The sequence below is a fragment of the Pinus tabuliformis genome, chromosome Q, assembly GCF_031772625.1.
Source record: "Pinus tabuliformis cultivar Carrire ecotype Pingquan chromosome Q, CPIR1, whole genome shotgun sequence".
Taxonomy (NCBI): domain Eukaryota; kingdom Viridiplantae; phylum Streptophyta; class Pinopsida; order Pinales; family Pinaceae; genus Pinus; species Pinus tabuliformis.
In genome coordinates this window covers 17,202,610-17,222,828 of record NC_142296.1, presented here as the reverse complement: position 1 = coordinate 17,222,828, position 20,219 = coordinate 17,202,610, and the positions used below count along the sequence as shown (strand labels likewise).

General features: G+C 41.3%; 1 protein-coding gene across 3 annotated transcripts in view; it reads left to right on the top strand.

Annotated features, from left to right (window-relative positions):
- MLO4 (Seven transmembrane MLO family protein) overlaps positions 1-20,219 on the top strand; it is a 457,964-nt gene that overhangs the window by 398,334 nt on the left and 39,411 nt on the right. For 2 of the 3 annotated variants that reach the window (XM_089383765.1, XM_089383764.1), the window contains one exon: positions 7,878-7,945. The exons of the other annotated variant lie outside the window; for it this stretch is intronic. In XM_089383765.1, coding sequence (XP_089239891.1) covers positions 7,878-7,945 — 68 coding nt within the window. The remainder of the gene's footprint in view (positions 1-7,877; positions 7,946-20,219) is intronic. 3 annotated transcript variants of the gene reach the window in all.

Here is a 20,219-nt window from a genome sequence, read left to right as displayed (position 1 = left end):
AGCCCCCGATCTAAGCCGTTGTCGTGGTGCCTAGACATTCTGTGCGACAACACTGTCCATAGCACTACCACTGCTAACTGCTGCACTGCAACTCAATTACTGAGAAGTAAGTAACTGATCTCCCAACTCTAACATCGTCGTCAGGCTAGAAACACTCCTGATGCTGAAAATCACTTTGTCACTGACAAGTTCTCCCTTTCTGACTTCTGCGCTGTTGAAACAACTCCATGCATCTCACATTGTTGCACACCTCTCTGTGCCATCTTGCACTAGTGCAACACTCCCGTGCTTCTCGCACTGCTGCCTCACGCTGTCCTGGGAATCTTGCACTGTAGCTCCCTCTGTTGCTCCATCCGCATCTGTCTCTACTAACATCCGCCAGTACTGCTACTCCTCTTCGAGGCTCCCATAGCAAGGTCTAATCCAAGAGGCTGGGTACCTCGAGGATCCTGCCCCTCATCGCCTGTAGTTCGTCTGACTACAGCTCGATGTCTCCCCACTTTCGCTCAAGTGGTGGGTGCACTCATGGCACAGTCATCGTCTGTCTCCACTTCCTTCTCTGCCCTTGCTGGCGCAACCTTGGTCTCGGAGGCCTCTCCCTTGCTCTTCTTCCTTGGACACTGGGTCGCATAATGACCCAGCTCCCCACAGTGGAAGCATTTGACCTTGGAGAGGTCCTTCTTCTTTCGTTTCTCCTACTTTCCCTCAGATGCTAGGGCAGCATCCACCTCCTCCTCCTTCTTGATTCTGATCCCCTTGCCGTTGCTTCCCACCTTGCTCAACCTTCTGATCTCTTCTTGGCGAAGAGCAGCCCACATTTCTTCCCAATCTGGAAGGTCGCCCTACGCAGTATGCTCTGGACAAACACCTCCTAGTCTTCTAAGACTGCGTTCAAGGTTGTTCTCACCATCAATTCTTGATCCGGCGTGGCCCCTATGGAAGTCAACTGATCTCGGATCTCCTTCAATCAACCGAGGAAGGGGTCGATTTGTTCTCCCTTCTGCATCTGGTATGATCATAGCGGATTTTCTTGTAACATCCTTCTCTGCACAGAAGTATGCTGGTACAATTTCTTTAGGGCCTCCCACATCTCATTTGTTGTGTCATTTTCGGCAATATGTGGTACTACATGGTCCTTGACCCCGTCAAGAATGATGCTCTTGGCCTCGCTGTTGCCTCCTTGTACTTGTCGTTATCAGCTGGATCAATTGGGATAGCTATCGTCCTCAAGGCGAAGTGCTTGACACGATTCCTGTCTAGAACGGATAAGATTCTGGCCTTCCAGACTACGAAGTTTGAGGCTCCGTCCAGTCTGTCCTAGTCTCTTACCCCGTTCACTGCCATCTCACTGCTCCTCTACTTCCCTCCTGGAAGTTCTTGGTGTGACTCCCTCTGAGCCTCGATTTCCCTCCTGGAAACCCTTCTGCCAATGTCGAGATGCCCCCACTCCGATCGTTAGTGCAGCTGCACCACTGATCCGGATTTCTTGGCTAGAAATCCTCGGTAGCAACTCCCTCCTCCTTGGCCTTGCCCTGTTAGTTACTGTTTTGAGTACAATACCCCACCAGCTCCACTCTGCAACTTACCCACAGCCTCCAAAACCCCAACAAACTGAAGGTTAGAGCTCCTATGCTCTGCGCAATCCCGGCACCGGCAAATCAACCTCCTTAGCCAACTGCGTCAGTCTCCTGGCCTCTGTGTGGCTCTGCGTGAGCCTGTCTTTGTCTCCCTTAGCCTCTGCGCTCCCTCTTCTTGGCTCAAACTTGATGATACAGGCACTGTGTCACCCCTTCCTTGCTGCTTCTCTGCTAGGAACAACTTTTGTCACTCGGGATAGCTATTTTCTGTTGTTGCTGCTCTGCTTGGCTGATGTCCTCAGTTCTCCTGTGATCTGCAACCATGCTCTGATACCATGTTGGAATCTCTAAGTCTAACTCGCTAGAAACCCTTCATGTACTTTTTGATTTATTCCTACCTACTTGTTCTGTTAATTAACAAGTTATTTGCATGTAAATACCAGAAATAAATACAAGTACATGCTCAACGCATTATAGATCATCAACTGAAGGAAACAGAAACAAGAACACAAGTGATACTGTTGTTTTTGGACTAATGTCCCCGAAAAAACCCAATGCGGGAAAACTGGTGCAACTATCTGAGGGTTTGATTTATTAAGCAGTTTTAGAATACAATCTAGGTGCCAATTCCAGCTCACCCAACAAAGAAAAATCTCAACAGTAGTACATCTCTACTTGGAAGCAGAGATTTCGGCTGAAACCTCGAATAAACACTCTGGCAGCTCCACAGCTCCAATCTACTCCACGAAACCCCACCATCAACCTCTAGGGACTGCGTCAGCTCTGTCTGGCCCAGCATTAGCCCAGCATCACTCTGGCTTGGCCTGCGTTATCCTCTAGAGGCACTGCGTCAGTCCTTTGGCCCTCTGTGTCACTCACGCTGGCCGTCTGAGGCACTACGCAACTCTCGTCTGGCTCTGCGTGAAGTTTGAACCCTTGGTTGTTGCTACATCCCTCTCTTCGATTACTTCACTGATCCTCCCGGTGCTATCTCTGCCTCTCTACTTCTGTATTCACTACCCCTCAGCTGCAACTCAAATCACTCTCTCAACTTTCTCAGCAAACCCAACTCTAGAAAGTCGAAATCTTGATCTCTTGGTGTGTTCTCCAAGTGACCCTCAAGCCTCCTCTTATACTTTTCTCGTTGACAAATCAACGGTTGAGATTAAGTCCCTAATCAACGGGTAAGATTAGATTTGGCTTGATCCATGACTTTTGGACCATTCTAAGACAGTTTTATATTAATTCACATTAATATTTTATTTTCCCTAAGTTTAGACTTAGGGACTCCATTGAAAATATTAATTATTTTAATATCTCCCAAACTGTTTAGATTCTGCCCAAACCCTTTCTGGGTATTGGAAATCTCATGTGCCTTAGCCTCTCCACCAATTTTCGTGGCTAGAGCACATCCGATGCTACCCCAAATCAACATCAAAATACAAAAAAAGTTAAAAAATGGTAAACTTTAAGCACAAAAAAGAAACTAATGACAATTCCAATCCTTATAAGTTATAAAAACCACAATATATGCAATAATTCATAACATCATCTCATATCTATAAAAGTACAACATTACATATTCGATTTTTGTAAGCAAAAAATTTTGATATTGAATAAGAAAAGGACTCATGATTCCATAATTAAAATAAAAAATGTCGGCAAGTTCAAAATTCAAATACATATGTCTTAAATGATAAATTATTGTCTCATAACAACTTTGAGTCTCATCACTCATGGATGACTACGTGTACAATAAGCCCTCGTGGAGCTAGTGCTAACCTCGGAAGGCTGAAGCAACTACGAGGCAGGTGTATTTGGAGTCTCCATTTGAAATGGCAAACTAGAGAGATCCTCACCCTCTTCATCAAGCCAACTCAAATCAGGGAACTCCTCCTCCACAACTTAATCAGACTCTAAATCAATAGTATCCAATAAAATTGGATCTGTATCCTTTGGTTGCACTTGTTTTGTGAGCATTCAAAGGTTGTATTAGATGAAAACCACTCATAGAAATTAGCCAAACACTCAAATGACAAGTGAATGACAAATGGAAGGGAGAGAGGTGCTTATAAAGCATTTTCTTGCCTCCAGTTTCCCTTTCCCTCCACCTCATTTCCAAAAAAGAAAAGAAAATTAAAAAAAAAAATTCCTTTTGAGGGTCTACCAGTCTTATAAGGGTCCGATGTGGGTCTTATAGAAAACCCGCGAGTCTTATACAGGCAGTCGGGTTTAATAAAATACCCGTCGAGTCCGGGTCTTAAGCGCGGGTTTTATGCGCGTGGCCCGGGTTGCTATAGAACCTGCCAAGACCCACAAGTACTCGCGGGTCTTATAAGGGAGCAGGACCACACAACCTAAATCGGGGTTTCCCGTGAAATACCATCCCTGAAACCAAATGGCCAATAAAAGAAATCCCACAGGACTAGAATCCAAGGTTAATTCCTAAAACGGGTCTAGGGGACAAAAGCACAGAACTAGCCCATTCTTTCCGCCGAATCCCCCCATTAATCCATGCCCAGAAGTGTCCATGATAAGCAAACTACAATACTCAATTTCAAAATGACAAGGCATACCTTTAGATTTGGGAGGCTCACATTCAAACATACGATCATGCAGACGGGCAAGGGACCACATGGCTGGTTCAGGTGGTGGAGAAATGGCACAATGAGCTAGCTGATGGCTGCAAGGGGTTGTTGGCTGTCGGCTGAGGACCATCTTGGAAAAAGATTTTCTCCTAGGGATCTTACCCACAAAATGGTGGGTAATAGGACCCTCGCTGATTTAATCCCGATCATAATTATCACAACATTCAGTAATAGAATGTTAAATAGGAAAACCTACAAGAATATCATTCTCAAACCATGCATTCTCCACTTGGATATAAATATCAAGTTTAAACAACTCCCAAGAGTCAATAATATCAACAGTAAGCATATTTCGTTAGGTGAATTGACAAGTGAATAGAAGCTAAAAGGGTGGATTCATGGCTGTACCAAATCTGTTGTCTAAAGTGATTTTGAGATCTGTTATATGTTAGGGATTGTGCCCTTAGGGATGGAAATATAGGTATATTTTCTTGGGCTGACTTATTTATTTGATTGGACAAAGGTGGAGTATATGATGTTGTAATTTAATTTCAGATTCATCCTTAAGGTTGAAAAGTTCACAAGAAATAGATCTCAGAATCGTCAAGTATTAAGGTGAAATTTTTGAATTTCTCTTAGGCACAAATTCTCAAAATTTCCACATAAGTGTGATCTATTTACATCAAAATCACAAATTTCCTGCTCCTAATTCAACAAGATCCATTATTGTCCCTACACAAACGATATCAGGAGCATCCCTATTGGGGGTGCACTCACTCCAGATTCTCTTTCTCGGGCAAAGCACCTATAGGGAAAACTTGCTCAGGCAAATATCTTTGGGAGCTCCTAGGGGTTGTGCTTCCAAATGAAGTGTTTTCAAGTTTTGCTAAACCACGCTTGTTAGCCACTCCTACCCCTTTCACCCTCTTGGCCATTCCAACACCATTCCCTTCATGTTCTCACTGTGCTCCCTCCATTTTTTGGACACTCCATAACACATGTTCATGTTCCTGTCATACTCCCTCCATGGTCCCTGTATGCTCCAAGAATTGTGAAAATTCTATTGCAGTTACTGGTTATTAATCTTCTATCTTTGCAAATTATTTGTCTTGTGGAAATTCATTCTGGAAAATTAATTCACGACAAATACTAAAAATAACACAACTGAAATTTCACAAATAAATAATCACATGAATTGAGAATAATTAATACAAACACAAAATTTGACATTGGTATTTTTGGACAAATTGTCTCTGGAAAAACCCCAAAGGGAAAACCAATTTTGTAGATGATGGCTTTTTATTATTCTTCAGTAATTGAGAATTACATAAACTGCTTGTCGGTTACTGGCAAAGCTCCAACAAATTTATTTCTTCACTTTTGCAAGCTGACTCGAACTCCTGGAAGCAACTCGGCCCCTCTAAATCAATTCAGCCTCTCTTTGTGACCCTGAATCAATCCAATTGGTCCATTCCTGGCAAATAACTCGACCTCTCTAGAAACTCACACTGACTGGGGAAAATAACTCGGACTCCATTGGAATTTCAGCCTTCACTGGAAAACTCGACTTCTCCTATGCAAATCGATCTCCCTCTGTTGTTGAGAATTTGGAAATCACTGTGAAAAAATCTTCTTCGGCAAATCAATGACAATCTCTATTGATCCCTGTTGTTGGTGTCTCCCACGCTGTCACTGTGCCCTTGTTATCACTGCAAATCTATTCTCCCTCTTCAAATGATCTCCAATGGTCACATTGATCTTCTCTTATAATCTATCGTTGACGAGTCAACAACCACGATCCAACTCCAATCGATGGCTAAGATCATATCAAATTCTAAAAATAACTTTTTTAGAGGCCTCTGGAGCAAAGTTGATTTGTCTTAATTAATCTTGATTAATTAAGCCATTTGCCTAAGCTAGAAAAATAATTATAACTAGCTAATTAATTTAATTAAGACAATTTCACTAGGGAACTTTTTCTGGGTATTCGAGATAATAAATCCTCATGTTCCTTAGTCTCATAAACACCATCTGAGACTAGAACACATGTTTGACCTACAAAAATTAACAAGAGTATCTAACACTGAAATAAAGCCAAAATTAATTTTCCTTTTAATTTGGCCAATGAAAAGTCCATGGGGAGGCTCCATGGGTTAGGGTAAAGACAACCCCGCGGGGAGGCTCCATGGTTTAGGTTTAGAGTAAAGACAACCGTGCAAAATAAACCTTTTCCATCACTTTCTTCATTCATCTCTAAGTTGGGTTCTTTGGTTTGGTGTGGGCAGCTTGGTCTTCTTTCTGGTTTTTGAGGAAGACAACTTTAAGAGAGCTTGGAAGAGAGTTAGAAGGCCGCTACAGCCATGTTCTATCTCTGCTAATGGTTACTGAGTTGAAGAGGGAAGCCAAATGACCATTCTTTGGAGTTTTTTTGTTTTTCTTTGTGTTCGTAGAAGTTAGTACATGGATTTGTTCTCTTCTCCTAGTTTTCCCCATTCCTTCTTCTCCCTCATTTTACTGCAGGTTTTTAAGCTAAATTTAAAGAAATGTTGTTCTTCATGTGGTGTATGCTTCTGCTTTTCATTCTCATGGTGTTGGTGGAGAATAGGCATGAGAAGGAAGAGGAACTCGTTGGTTATGTTGGTGGATAGCCTATTTATTTCCATAAATTCATATTCTACTTCCTATTATATGATTATGGTTTAAAAATCTGCCAGTTTGCAAGTGCTAAATAGTTGATGCTTGAATGATAATCGTTAATACACTGTGGATGGCATTTCTGACTTTATAACAATAAAGTATTCATCTATAAGAAGCACAAATATGCATTTTTTTCATATTTTTTCCAACCAGTTTGGCATTCTGCATATATTTTTTCACATATGTATTATAATATATAAAAAATGCTCCCAAGGCACTTCACTACTGGGGTGTTTTGGGAAATGGTGCTCCAAATGCTCCTGCCCCTGCCCCTGCAACTGCTCCCACTTTGCTTTGCACTTAGGCATCCTTTCCCTACACAACAATTTTTTATGAAAGTAAAAATCTATATACGTGAGCTATATTGTATGTAAGCTCATAACTGTAATAATGTTTTAGTTCTAGGTCTTTGCAGTATCGTATTTCAATGATTGTAATCAATCACTATTATGTAATAAAAGGAATAAAAAATGTTTAGTGATTAATTAAAATTAGTCATGCTACATAAAGGCGTAGTTACCCCTTTAATTTTAACATAGGTTTTAAGTACAGTTGCAGTCCTCTCTTTTGTATAAACAGGATTCTCTCCCCTCTTTATCACCATTGGATGCTTTTTATATTGAATGGATTCTGCTTGTATCCTTCCTCAAGGATAATTGTATGGCAAAAGCCCTACCTTAAGGTTAATTTTGTTATTGGAGGTCATCACTATCTCATTTTTCATCAAGCTCAATGTTTTTTTGTGAATGTTTCCTTTCCCATCTTGATGTTTGTAAATTTTGTCAAAGTGAATCATAGAAATAGTTCGCATTGACATTTCAGGGATGCTACAGTCATTGTCCTTGATAATATTTTAGTGAGTGAATCTTACCTTATCATGGAAGTTTGACACTACAGAGAAAATCAGGATAAATTCTATATGCTGGCTAAAGAATTTTAATCTATAGTGTTACTTTACAGGAAGTTATAAATCAAACTAGAGTGTTATATAACAAGTTTCTTTTTTTCCTTTCAGTGGGAAATTAAAGCTCATACTTGTTTCATGAAGGACCATGCATTTGTCTACACACGTTTGATTTCAGGGTATGTTTTCTAATTTAAATTTGATGCCTTGACCATATAATTCATTGTCTTAATGTGAATGTTATGTTCAATCAATTCATACTCGTGAGTCATTTTAGGGGAATCCCAAAATATTCCCACTTGATGCCTAAAACTTAATAAACACGTCTGACATGAGCATATTATCTCAGTTTGTCCATCCATGACAGTTTATTACTTATCATCTATCAAATTGGAAATAATGTATTAATTAAAAGGATATCTATGTTAACAAATCTGTAAATTGCCTTAGATGTTGGAGTTACAGCCCAATGTTACATTTATTGTTATCAGGAATTTATTGCTGGTGTTCGAAATATAAATTATTGGCAATATCGGAGACATATTGTAAATTATTGGAAATTATCGGGAAACTTGTTGAAAGTTCTAAGTCTAACCCATTAGAAATTTTCCTGCACTATCTGGTTTATTTCACCTACTTGTTTAATTACTGAACAAGTTATTTAACCAGATAAATACTGAAATAAACACAATGCAGTCTCAACCATCTACAAATCATCAACTGAAAGAAATAGACAAACACACAAGGGACACGTTATTTTTGGACAATCGTCCCCGGAAAAACCCAACTTGGGAAAACCAGTGCAGCAGTTCTGAGGGTTTTATTATTAAGAAGCTTTTCTTGAGTACAACTGGGTGCCAAACTGGCTCACCCGATAGAGAAAATAATATGGCAGTAATACCTCTCTTCGGAAGCAAATATTCTGAAAGTCTGCTCCACGAAACTCTCTCCAACGGCTCTCTGGGGCACTGTGTCAGCCCTCCTAGCCTCTGCGTCTGCCTAAAACCCTATGCATTAGCCCTCTGAGGCTCTGTGCAGCCTCTCTGGCCCTTTGCATCACTTCTGCAGCCTCTTCGTCACTCACGCAGGTCTTCTGGCTCTCTACGCAGTCACTGCTAACCTCTGCGTGGCTCCAGCTGGCTTTGCGTCTGCCTCTCTGCCTCTGCGCTGGTCTTCTGGCACTATCTCTGCCTCTCTGTTATACACTCATTATCCCTCGCTGCAACTCTGATCACTGGTTCGATTTCTCTTAGCAAACACCGCTCTAGAAAATCGAACTGACTGATCTCTTTGTTGTGTCTCCAACTGACCTTCAACCCTCCTCTTATACTTTTTATGTTGAGTCTTCAACTGATTCGGATTTAAATAGGAACGCAACAAATTACAGAAATAACCATAAACACAGAGATGCAGCAGAAATAATACTTCATTTCATTACTGTAAAATACTGAAATATGTTTACAAACAAGCAAATGGAAATAAACCAGCTAGGGCAATGGTAGCTTATCTCTGAGAAGAGATGTGGCGGCTACATGCCTCTGAACTGTGTTACAATGAGGGTCAAAGACCTATTTATTGTTGAGAAACAATGGACAACCCTAAACATCCAAAAACCTAACCCTAGAAGATGAAACGCCAAACTGTGGGCCCCATTTTGGGTAAATTGGTACATCAACTTCCCGGGGTTGTAACTTTGGCACCCAATCTCCATTTGATGTGTACAACTATAACTTTGGGAAGAGCAACATCGGTCCATGGACCCATCTTGCTCCCAAATTTCCCAAGAAACGTCATTTAGGGCCTCAAAACGGCTCTGGAAGTTCAGGGCCTGAAAAGCTGTTAAAAATAGTAAATTGTGCTACAATTACGGAAACTGAAAAGCTGAAAGAGACAGTTGTGAAGGTCCAAGTGGGATAGGTGGGTGGCCACCAACATCCACTTGGATCATTCCTCCCCCCTTAGGAAGCAATGGTCCCCATTGCGTTGAGCTCTTCCATCTGCTGAACTTGGTCCCTGGTGAGTTGTTCTGCAATCTTTGTTGTGTCCAGTAATGGTGGGAAGCATGGTTGATGAAGGTCCTCATTGAACGCTCGATGCAGGCGAAGGAATGGGGGAATTCTGTGCTCCAGAGCATTATTTCCCACAACCTTGGTAATGGTGTAAGGACCATGCCGGAGTGGTCAGAGCTTTTGATGGGCTCTTGTAAGGCATTCTTTCTGCAGATGCAACCAGACTTTGTTGCCCACCTGAAGCTTGTGTGGTACCCCTATGGGTGAGGAGAAGTTGTTCCTTTGTTCTTTCATGACTGTATCTCTCTGTTGTTGCTGTTGCGTGGAGGAATCCTTCACGGGAGTCATGGATGTGGCTACGATCTTCCCCTTACTTTGGGAACAAACCAGATAGAAAATGAATTTCCTAGTCTGGGAGACGATCTTGCTGCATTTCTTAGCAGAGATCAAAGAGGTGGCAGTAGGTGGGGCTACCTCTGGTATCTTGTATAATGAATTACACAAAGAAATAATGACAGCGCAAGGCCTTGACTCATACACAGCATGTCGCCTCCACAAGTATGGCTGGCCTAATAATACATCACAAACATCCAGAGGTGCAACATCACACAATACCTCGTCTATGAAGGGTTTGATGCTGTAGGGAAGGCGGCACTGTTGGCGAACTCGGAGATCTCGTCCTTCGTGAAACCACCTGATACTGTACGGCTGCGGGTGTGGTGTAGTCGGGAGGCCCAACCGCTTCACGACCTCTGCTGAAATGAGGTTCTTTTGGCTCCCACTATCAACAATGAATTGCAACAATGAACCCTTCACCCACATTTGTGAGTGGAAAAGTCGCTCCCCCTCCTCTGGATCTTTAGGCTCATTCTTCTAGATCTTGGCGATGGCAACAGTGGCGTTGGGCTCCGCATCAATGATCTACTTCCCTTTGCCATTCCCCTTGTCGGGTTCTGACTCAAGGTCAGAACATGTATTTGAAGCCTTCAACTCGGCCACCAGCGACTGCTTGGTCCGACACTCACTTGTGTTGTGAGTGGGGCTCTTATGGAACTCACACCACTTTCCTGTGTCCTTCTTCGACTTCGTGGTGTTGTTCTTTTCTTGCGGCTTTGACGGGCTATCTTGGGTCACCCCACCTTGGCTTTGTCCTTTGGTCTTTGGATTCGCAGATCCAAAGTCTCGCTTCTTCTGTTTAAACTTCTGCTCGATTTTTACAGCGTATCGGTACGCTATGCCGAGCGAGGAGATGTTCAAGAACTCCATTTCTTCCTGGATGTATCTGTGTAGGCAGTCACAATATTGGAGTACCAGATGCAGCTCCGAATCTTTGATACCCAATTGTGTGCGAAGGGTGTGAAAAATGTTTGTGAACTCTGACACATCTCGGTCCCTTCCCTGCCACAGCGTGGTCCACTTTATGTATTTGTCCTTTTAGCTTTTGACAGGGTAGTACTGCTCCTTGATGGCATCCCGGAATGAATTCCAAGTGGGTACGGCTGAAAATAATGAGCCCGTACTTTCATCCTTCTACTCGGAATAGGTTTCCCACCAGTCCTTGACGTGGGGGGCTGCTTTGAGAAGAGCGAAAACAATCTTTTCCCGACTCAAAAATTCATGAACAGAAAAATACCCTTCTAGCAGATTTAACCATTTATCTACAGCATCTGCATCTATCTGAACCTCGAAGATGGGGATTTCAAAATTAACTTGTACCTTAAAGGGCGTGGCATTTCCAGAGTAGATGCTAGAAGCCAATGCGTCGCCTCTGGGTAGCCGCTGAAGGATCTGAACAAAGTTGTCCATCATCGCGTTCCTTTGTTGCTCGAGGGCTTCTTCAAGCAAGATTTTGATAGGATATTCTGCCCCCTCGTCTTTCTTTTCATCCGCCATGGGAGGTCATCAAGATTTTCGAGGCTGGTCTTGCAAAGGTTCGACCAGTTCAAGCCCTAACTCCTTATATCCCGACCGCGTTGGGGACATGCAAAGAAAAACAGAGAAAAAGCAACCTCACTCTGATACCACTGATCCAAATTTAAACAGGAATGCAACAAATTACAGAGATAACCATAAACACAGAGATGCAACGGAAATAATACTTCATTTCATTAATGTAAAATACTGAAATATGCTTACAAACAGCGAATGGAAACAAATCAGCTAGGGTGATGGTAGCTTATCTCTGAGAAGAGATGTGGCGGCTACATGCCTCTGAACTGTGTTACAATGAGGCTCAAAGGCCTATTTATTGTTGAGAAACAATGGAAAACCCTAAACATCCAAAAACCTAACCCTAGAAAATGAAACACTAAACTGTGGGCCCCGTTTTGGATAAATTGGTACATCAACTTCCCAAGGTCGTAACTTTGGCACCCGATCTCCGTTTGATGCGTACAATAGCTCGTTAGAAAAATCTATCCAAGAACTATAACTTTGGGGAGAGGACCCATGTTGCTCCCAGATTTCCCAGATTTCCCAAAAAACATCGTTTAGGGCCTCAAAACGGCTCCGGAAGTTCAGAACCCGAAAAACTGCTAAAAATAGTAAATTTTGCTACAATTATGGAAACTGAAAAGTTGAAAGAGACAATTGTGAGGGTCCAACTGGGATAGGTGGGTGGCCACCAACATCCAACTGGATCATCAACAGCCGAGATTACATCTATAATCAACGACTAAGATTATATTTGGCTTGATCCATGTCATTTAGAACGTTTTAACCCAGTTTTATATTAATACCCATTAATATTTTTATTTTCTCAAGTTTAGACTTAGGAACCCATTAAAAATATTAATTATTTTAATATCTCTTTAACCGGGTAGAATTTCCCCAAACCATTTTTGGGTCTTGGAGATCTCATGTGCTTTAGCCTCTCCACCAATTTTCATGGCTAGAGCACATCCGATGCTACCCCAAATAAACAAAAATTAAAAATTACAAAAATAATCAAGCAACACCAACACCAAACAAACACATTGCTCCATAAATATGAAATAAAACTGATATATAACATGTCAAGTGGCACAACAAACATCGATACTGAAATATGATACTTGTCCTAAACCATAAGTTTTGATAGGATGATACTAAATCTGAATCACATAAAAATAAATAAAAAATACATCTCTTCATATGAATCATTTCAATGAAAACACCAGATTTTCCCCTGTTTGCTTCATGAAAAATGCCCACAACATCCTTAACAATGTTATCAGAACTAGACCAGTTGACCCCAGAAACTTGATCTGGACCGAAAGTATAGAAATGCTAGACCAAAAAAACTATCAACCAAAAATACATAAAATATTCAAATTTTGAGAAAAATGTGCAAACATGCTCTCTCTCTCTCTCTCTCTCTCTCTCTCTCTCACACATACACATATTCATGTGCATCCATATGAATCCAAATTGTTATACTTAAAGATGCAAAGTGTCATGTATATAGAAAGGGTCCATATAACCAAAATGCCATTGAGTGCAATCTATCTCTAAACAAAAATATATCAACAAAGAGGCTCTAAATGGCCTCTAAAGTCCAAAAAAAATCATGCTACAACAAAAGCTATAAAACATTTAAATCATTGCCTATATCGGGACCCTCATCGTTGATATCACCCTCTAAGCATTAAAATAAGATAGAAAAAACTTAACATGCCTAATCAATGATTTTTCTAGAGTGAAAGGTACATTTTTACTAGGATCATAAAAGACAAGTTCTACAATTAATGCCACCGGCATCAAGGTGTTTAGAGGGCCTTGTGCTCTTGATTAAATGGCAATTCCATACCCTCATACATCACGAAATCTGGTAGAAATGTTGTAATCTATTGAAATTCTGATGTTCTATGTTGTAACAATTACTTATTTCAAAAACTTCTTTTTGTTGCAATCTTAGTTAACCAATTGTAGATAGAACATAAACCAAATGCACAATAAAAGACAACCAAGAACATAAATGAGACACAGAATTTAGGTCCAATGACCAAGGCACAACCCATAAGGGGAAAACCCGACCAGATTCTTCTTCTATTAGTTATCAATTGTTCAACAAAGATACAAAGTACAATGAGAGATCAAGAGAATGACTAAGTTCACCCAAATATAAACAAGTTGTAGCATAAAAATCAATTGTCGCAGCAACAAATGCAAACATTGAATCAACCTTCCATTCAACTGAATCAACACTGAAACATTGAAACATTAGATCAACCTTGGCTCACCAAGTCCTGCTCTTACTCTCCAAGCCCCTCTCTCACAATCTTCTTCAAATCTCTCCAACTCTCTCTCTCTCAAGTTCGAATTCTTCTTTCACAATGCACAAGTAGTGAGAATGAGATGATATATATATATATATATATATATAGGAGGAGCAACAAATTTTGGTCATAAAGAAGGAGCAATATGCATGCCTTAAGGAGAGGTTAAATATGCCATTTAGGGAAGAACATACCTTTGTAACTCATGCCATTAATGAGGTATGCATGACTTTGTAACTCATGCCATTAAGGAGGTATGCATGTCTTGTTGAATTGGGGCAGCATCGGATGTGCTCTAAGGTTCAAATTTTGTAGGGAGGCTTGGGCACAAGTATTTCAAAGAACCCAGAAAGTGTTTTGGGAAATTCCACCCAGAAGTGATTTTATTAAAATAATTAATATTTTAATGGGGTTCCTAAGTCTAAACTTAGGAAAATTAAAAAATTAATGGGTATTAATCTAATCAAGGGTGAAACTTCTAGAAAAAACCATGGATAAAGTCAAAACAATCTGAGCCTTTGTTTATGTTTTAATCTAGGTCGTTGGTTGTCCAACAGGAAGATATAAGAAGGGGCTTGAAGGTCATTTGGAAAACACATAGAGAGATTGATTTGATATTCACCCTATGAGTGACATCAGTTAAAGATTTATTAAACTAAAGGTATTACAGACTTATGTGCTGGTGTGTGTTCTGTGTTATTGAAACAACGGATCGATCAGATTGCCAATACAGAGACAATACAATGGAAAGACAGCAGAGAAATACAGTAAGCAAAACAAAGACACAAACAATTTTAATAAGGAGTTCACCCTATTCTCCAGGGCTACGTCTCCAGTCTAGCTTCAGTGGTGGCCTTGTTTTATTGTCTTTAAGCAGAGAAATTACAATATAGGGACTCAATATGAGTTCTCCTGAAGCAGATTTTTGCTTGGCAGGCTGGTTCTTGGATTCCCCAAGCCACTTGGAGTACACAGACTCTTCTTATTCCTACCAGCTCTGTGATCTCTTGGTCTACAGTGGAAAGAGCCAAATGTGATGCTCAGTCCGGACAGATTTCTCTATGGGAAGGCTTGAATCTTCAAGCTCTCTGGTGCTTGACGTTGCCTGTGGTCAGCTCAGCCCTCTGTCTCTTCTACTTGGCTTTACTGTTCTCTGTGTTTAGTCCTCCTCTCAAGGTTCACTGTTCACTGCCTCTCTTGGTCACTTGGACTCTTCTCAATTCTGATTCCAATTCCGACTCTAACTGATTCGACTGTCTTCGTTCATGGCTTTAGCCATTCGATCCCTATGATTGTTTGGTTCCTCTTCCGCCTGTGTCGATTCACCTTCTGTAGTTGCGCTTGGAGTTCTCAGTGTTCGGCGTCATCATGAACGCTCAGGGAGTGGCCACTTGTCCTCCTCTAAATGGCGCCAGCATGCTTCGTTGGTTCGTTTCTTCAGTTACGCCGTGGATGCGTTCTTCCTCCACCGTGGCAGTCAAACGGATTCCAAATCCCTTTAGAACGCGGCTTAATTCCCTGTCAATTCCACTTCTTTCCATCGGGTGCAATCTCAGCCGTCCGATCTGGGCCCTCCAAATCCGACGCCATACGCACGTTTCACGCGGTTGACTTGCTCGACCGATAGCACGTGATCAACGACGGTTTTCTCTCACCTCCGCCTGCCATGCGTCGATCGGTGTATGGAATCGCTCCGCTCCTATCCAAAACCTCTTACTGTTCAAGGGCACCCCAATCAATACCGCTGATTTTCCAGTGCGCAGGTCCCGCCTTCGTACATTAGCATTTTTCGCTTTTTCTGCCCGTGGTTTCCTGGCTCCCGATGTGACCGAGTGCTCGGGCTCCCCCCTTCAGGGCCCTGTTCGCCTAGCGATGCGCGATTAGCGCATCAAAAACCTCGTCCTTTTCCCATTTTGGGGCTCCCAGGGGCTACTTTGGCCTCCTGTGCGGTCTCCATGGGCCTCGGTCAACACGCTTTGACCGAGGTCCTTGTCGTTCCACGTCGGCTGCCATGGCCACTAGTTCAGGGTGTTTTTGATACTGTTTTGGATTTCTTTAGAGATTTGTTCAACCTGATTCAGTCATGGTTCTCGACAGTCTTTCTATGGATCCAATTCAGATCATGACCTCCCTACTGAAAAGCTTTTGGACCACCAAAAGTTGGTTTTCAAGCATCGACTAAGTGAGGATACTGTTTCTTCACTTGTCCAATCTCAATCCACTTTGCGTTGCTCGGCTTTGAACCTTTGAGCCCAATCCTGAGGTACTCAACTTCTCCCCTGCGCGTTGTCCTCACCTTCCTGTCCAGCACTGTGTCTTCCTGCACCTCATTGAGGTATTCAGGTAGCAGGTCATCAATAGAAGGAAATTGACTTTTCTCTTCGGGGTCCTCAATCATTGAAGATTCAAACAATCTCAAACAATCTGCATTCACAACTGAGTAGATGTGCATGTAAGCTAGTAGATCAAGGCAAAAAGCATTTTCACCAATTTTCTCAAGTATTTTAAAAGGTCCATACCTGATAGGCTTTAGCTTTTTACCTTCACCTTGCATCCTGTCCTTGCTGATATACAGCCAGACTTGGTCTCCAACTTGAAAACTATGCTCCATCCGATGCTTATCATGCCTAGCCTTGTACTTGGCCTGGCTCTTTTCCAGCTATTTCTGTACTGCCTGGTGGATCTCCTGGATCTGTTCAATGAACCTAGTTACCTTGTCCACATCACTGTGTCCATCAACCATGATAGCTTTTCCAAAGATAAAATCCAAAAGAGATTTTGGTGTGAAACCAAGCAGGTCTCAAAAGGAGATCTCTATGTAGAAGAGTGTTTGGCTCTATTGTAAGCATGCTGCACATAACACAAGTGTTCATCCCAAAGCTTAGGATGTTTACTGCAATAACCTCTCAGTAACTGGATCACAGTCCTGTTTACTACTTCTGTCTGGCCATCTGTTTGTGGATGAAAAGCTGTGCTTTTCTTTAACTTGGTGTCCATCAGTTCCCACAGACTAGACCAAAACTTCCCCACAAATCGGGTGTCTCGATCAGATACAATGGAAGTGGGTAATCCAAAATGAACCCATACATGTTCAAAGAACAATTTTGCAGTCTGTTCAGCTGTGATTTGTTTACTACAAGGTATCAAAATACACATTTTCCTGAACCTATCCACAACAACATATAGATAATCATGACCTTTCCTAGATTTAGGCAGTCCTCCAACAAAATCCATGGAAACACTTTCCCAAGGGTGAGAAGGAACTGGCAATGGAGTGTACAAGCCTAGTTTTCTATTGCTGGGCTTGCTTTTAGCACACATGGCACACCCTCTTACATATCTAGAAACTGTCTCATTCATTTTCGGCCAATAGCAGAATCTTTGCAGCTGTGCAACTGTTTTGCTTACCCCAAAGTGACCTGATATCAGAGAAATATGTGCTTCCCTAATTATCTTTATCCTCTCAGTTTGTGGAATGCTTAGTTTCCCACAATGGTATAAGAGTCGGTCCTTTATATGATAGTTCAATTCTTCTACTCTTTTGCCTTGACTCAAAGTTGCATATACATCTTTAAAATCCATATCCTAAGCATATTGTTCTATGTAGCTTTCATGTAGCACAAAATTATGCTTAAGTATGGTAGATGCAGTTATAATGGGTCTAGATAACATGTCTGCAACCTTGTTATGTATGCCCTTTTTATATCTGATGACTAAGTGACACTGTTGTAGAAAACCCATCCATCTGTAATGTCTTGATTATTGCAACTTAGTTTGGGAGTGTAGATATTGAAGTGGCTGATGATCAGTATGTATTACTGTCTCTTTGCCCAGTAAATAATGTTTCCACTTTTTCACACTCTGAACTAATGCATACAATTCTTTATCATATGTAGGATAGTTAACTACTGCGGGATTAAAAGTCTTAGAATGACAACATATGGATTTGCCGTGCTATGTCAACACTGCTCCTGTTTGGGAGCGAATCCCAGAGAAGTTCGACAACCAATGTCACTAACATCAAGGTACATAGAGGGATTGGTGCTCTTGATTAAATACGAGTTCCATACCCTAATACATGACAAAATTCAATGGAAACATTGCAATCCTCTAATCCTAAAATCCTGAAAAAATGATAAGTCTGCTAGATTTTGAATGAAATCTAAAATTCTACTTTCTCCATATGAAATCCAATGAGGCCGGAACCACTCTTAAACATCTTGAGTCATTCCATGGTAATGTTAAAAATTTAAGTAAAAGTGACATTCTCCTTCTTTTCATCCTTTTACTTTAAGAATTTAACATTACCATGAAATTTGAATAGCATATCAGTACTAGGAGAGGGGAATGGACCCCAAATAGCATTTAACTAATTTAGAAAACACCTTGGAGTCCCCAACACTCAGTTAACAGTGAATTTTTTTTAAAAAATATGAAAAATCACATTTTTTGGGGTTATAGGCCGCATTCATTGACTCGACCGAGTTATTGTAGAACCGGCCGGGTTGACCGAGTCATGACTGACTCGGTCAAGTCATGCAATAATGACTGACTCAGTCCTCCCCTTCCGTCCATCTCCCGTTCCGTTTTTTCTGCGGGGTCAAAAAAAATCCCAACGACTTGGATCAACTCGGCCGTTTCGGATTCGATTCGGGCGTTTTTTAGAACATTGCTTTAAATGTTCCTCCCACATTTTACTAAAAATCAGAATGTCATCCAGATACACAATAACAAAATCATCAAGAAAAGGTCTGAGTACATCATTCATTAATCTCATGAAAGTAGCAAGAGCATTAGTTAAGCCAAAAGGCATAACCAGCCATTCATACAATCCCTGCTTTGTTTTGAAAGCAGTCTTCCATGCATCTTGCTCTACAACTCTGACCTAATGGTATCCACTGTGCAAATCCAGCTTGGTGAAATAAACAGCTTCTTTTAATTGATCTAAAAGATCATCTATGCTAGGAAGGGGATAACGATTCTTGATTGTTTATCTTATTCAGTGCTCGGTAATCAATGCACATTCTCCATGAACCATCTTCCTTTCTCACCAAAACGATTGGTGACCCACATGGTGATGTGCTAGGCCTGATGAAGCCCTTTTCGAACAAAGTATCATCTTTTGATTTTTGGAAATAACTCGAATATGGAAAAGCTCATGTCTTTTTCTCTCATTTTTTCATCAATAACAAATTGAGCAGATTACTAGTAGATGCTTTAGAATTCTTACCTTTTATACCTATGGCTGCTATGGTTGTTTCATCTCCTGAGTCTGACCCCAAATCTCTCTGAATAGCTGCAGTTGTCTTCTTCTTCTTGCCCTCGGACTTCTTAGGTCTCAGCTCTGGATGCAAAATCCAACAATGCTCATCATCATGCCCCTCCTTTTTACAGTGAGTGCATGAAGCTTTGGCTTTTTGTGCAGTGTTAGCCTTCCTTGCCTTCCATTTCTATTTTCTTTTCTCCTTGCTCTTGCTTACAGTAGGTTGGGATGGTCCCCCAACTTCTGGATTGCCATTCTTTCCTCTAGCCTCTAGATGAGTAGCTTGTACAGATACCTCATCTATACTAGTGGGATTAAACATGAGGATGGTATGCCTCATGTAGCTGTGTAGACCACCAATGTACTTCAAAAGAGTCTCTGGTGAGTCTAATGAGATACCCAACATCAATGCTCTCTTTCTGAACTCTTGAGTATACCCTTGTACACTTTGCCCTTTTAACTGCCGAAGAGTTTGCCAACTCATCATGGCCTACTGCATGTAGGCCAATGGATAGAACTGCTTTTTGATTGCAGCAACAAATTCACTCCAGATAGAGATGGTCTTGCCATGTCTTTTCATGTCAGCTTGGGTTCTACCTTCCCACCAAACCAAGGTAGTGCCTCCTAGGCGTAGGCTTGCCAGCTGAATCTTACTCTTGTCTGAGTTTATGTTTTGTACCCTGCAATACACATCAATTTGTCTAATCCAATTGTCCAATTTTTCAGCATTTAGCTCTCCATCATATATAGGCAAATCAAATTTAACATCTAACTTAATCAAAGATGCTTTCTTATTATGTACAGGGCTATTAGGAGGTGTGAGAAAGTGTTCCTCTTTCCCCTTTCCTTTGGAGTTGTCATGGAAGTGAGACTCATCTTCTTCTTTCTCTTGCTTAGAGCCTGATGCATCTTCCCCTTTTGCTTT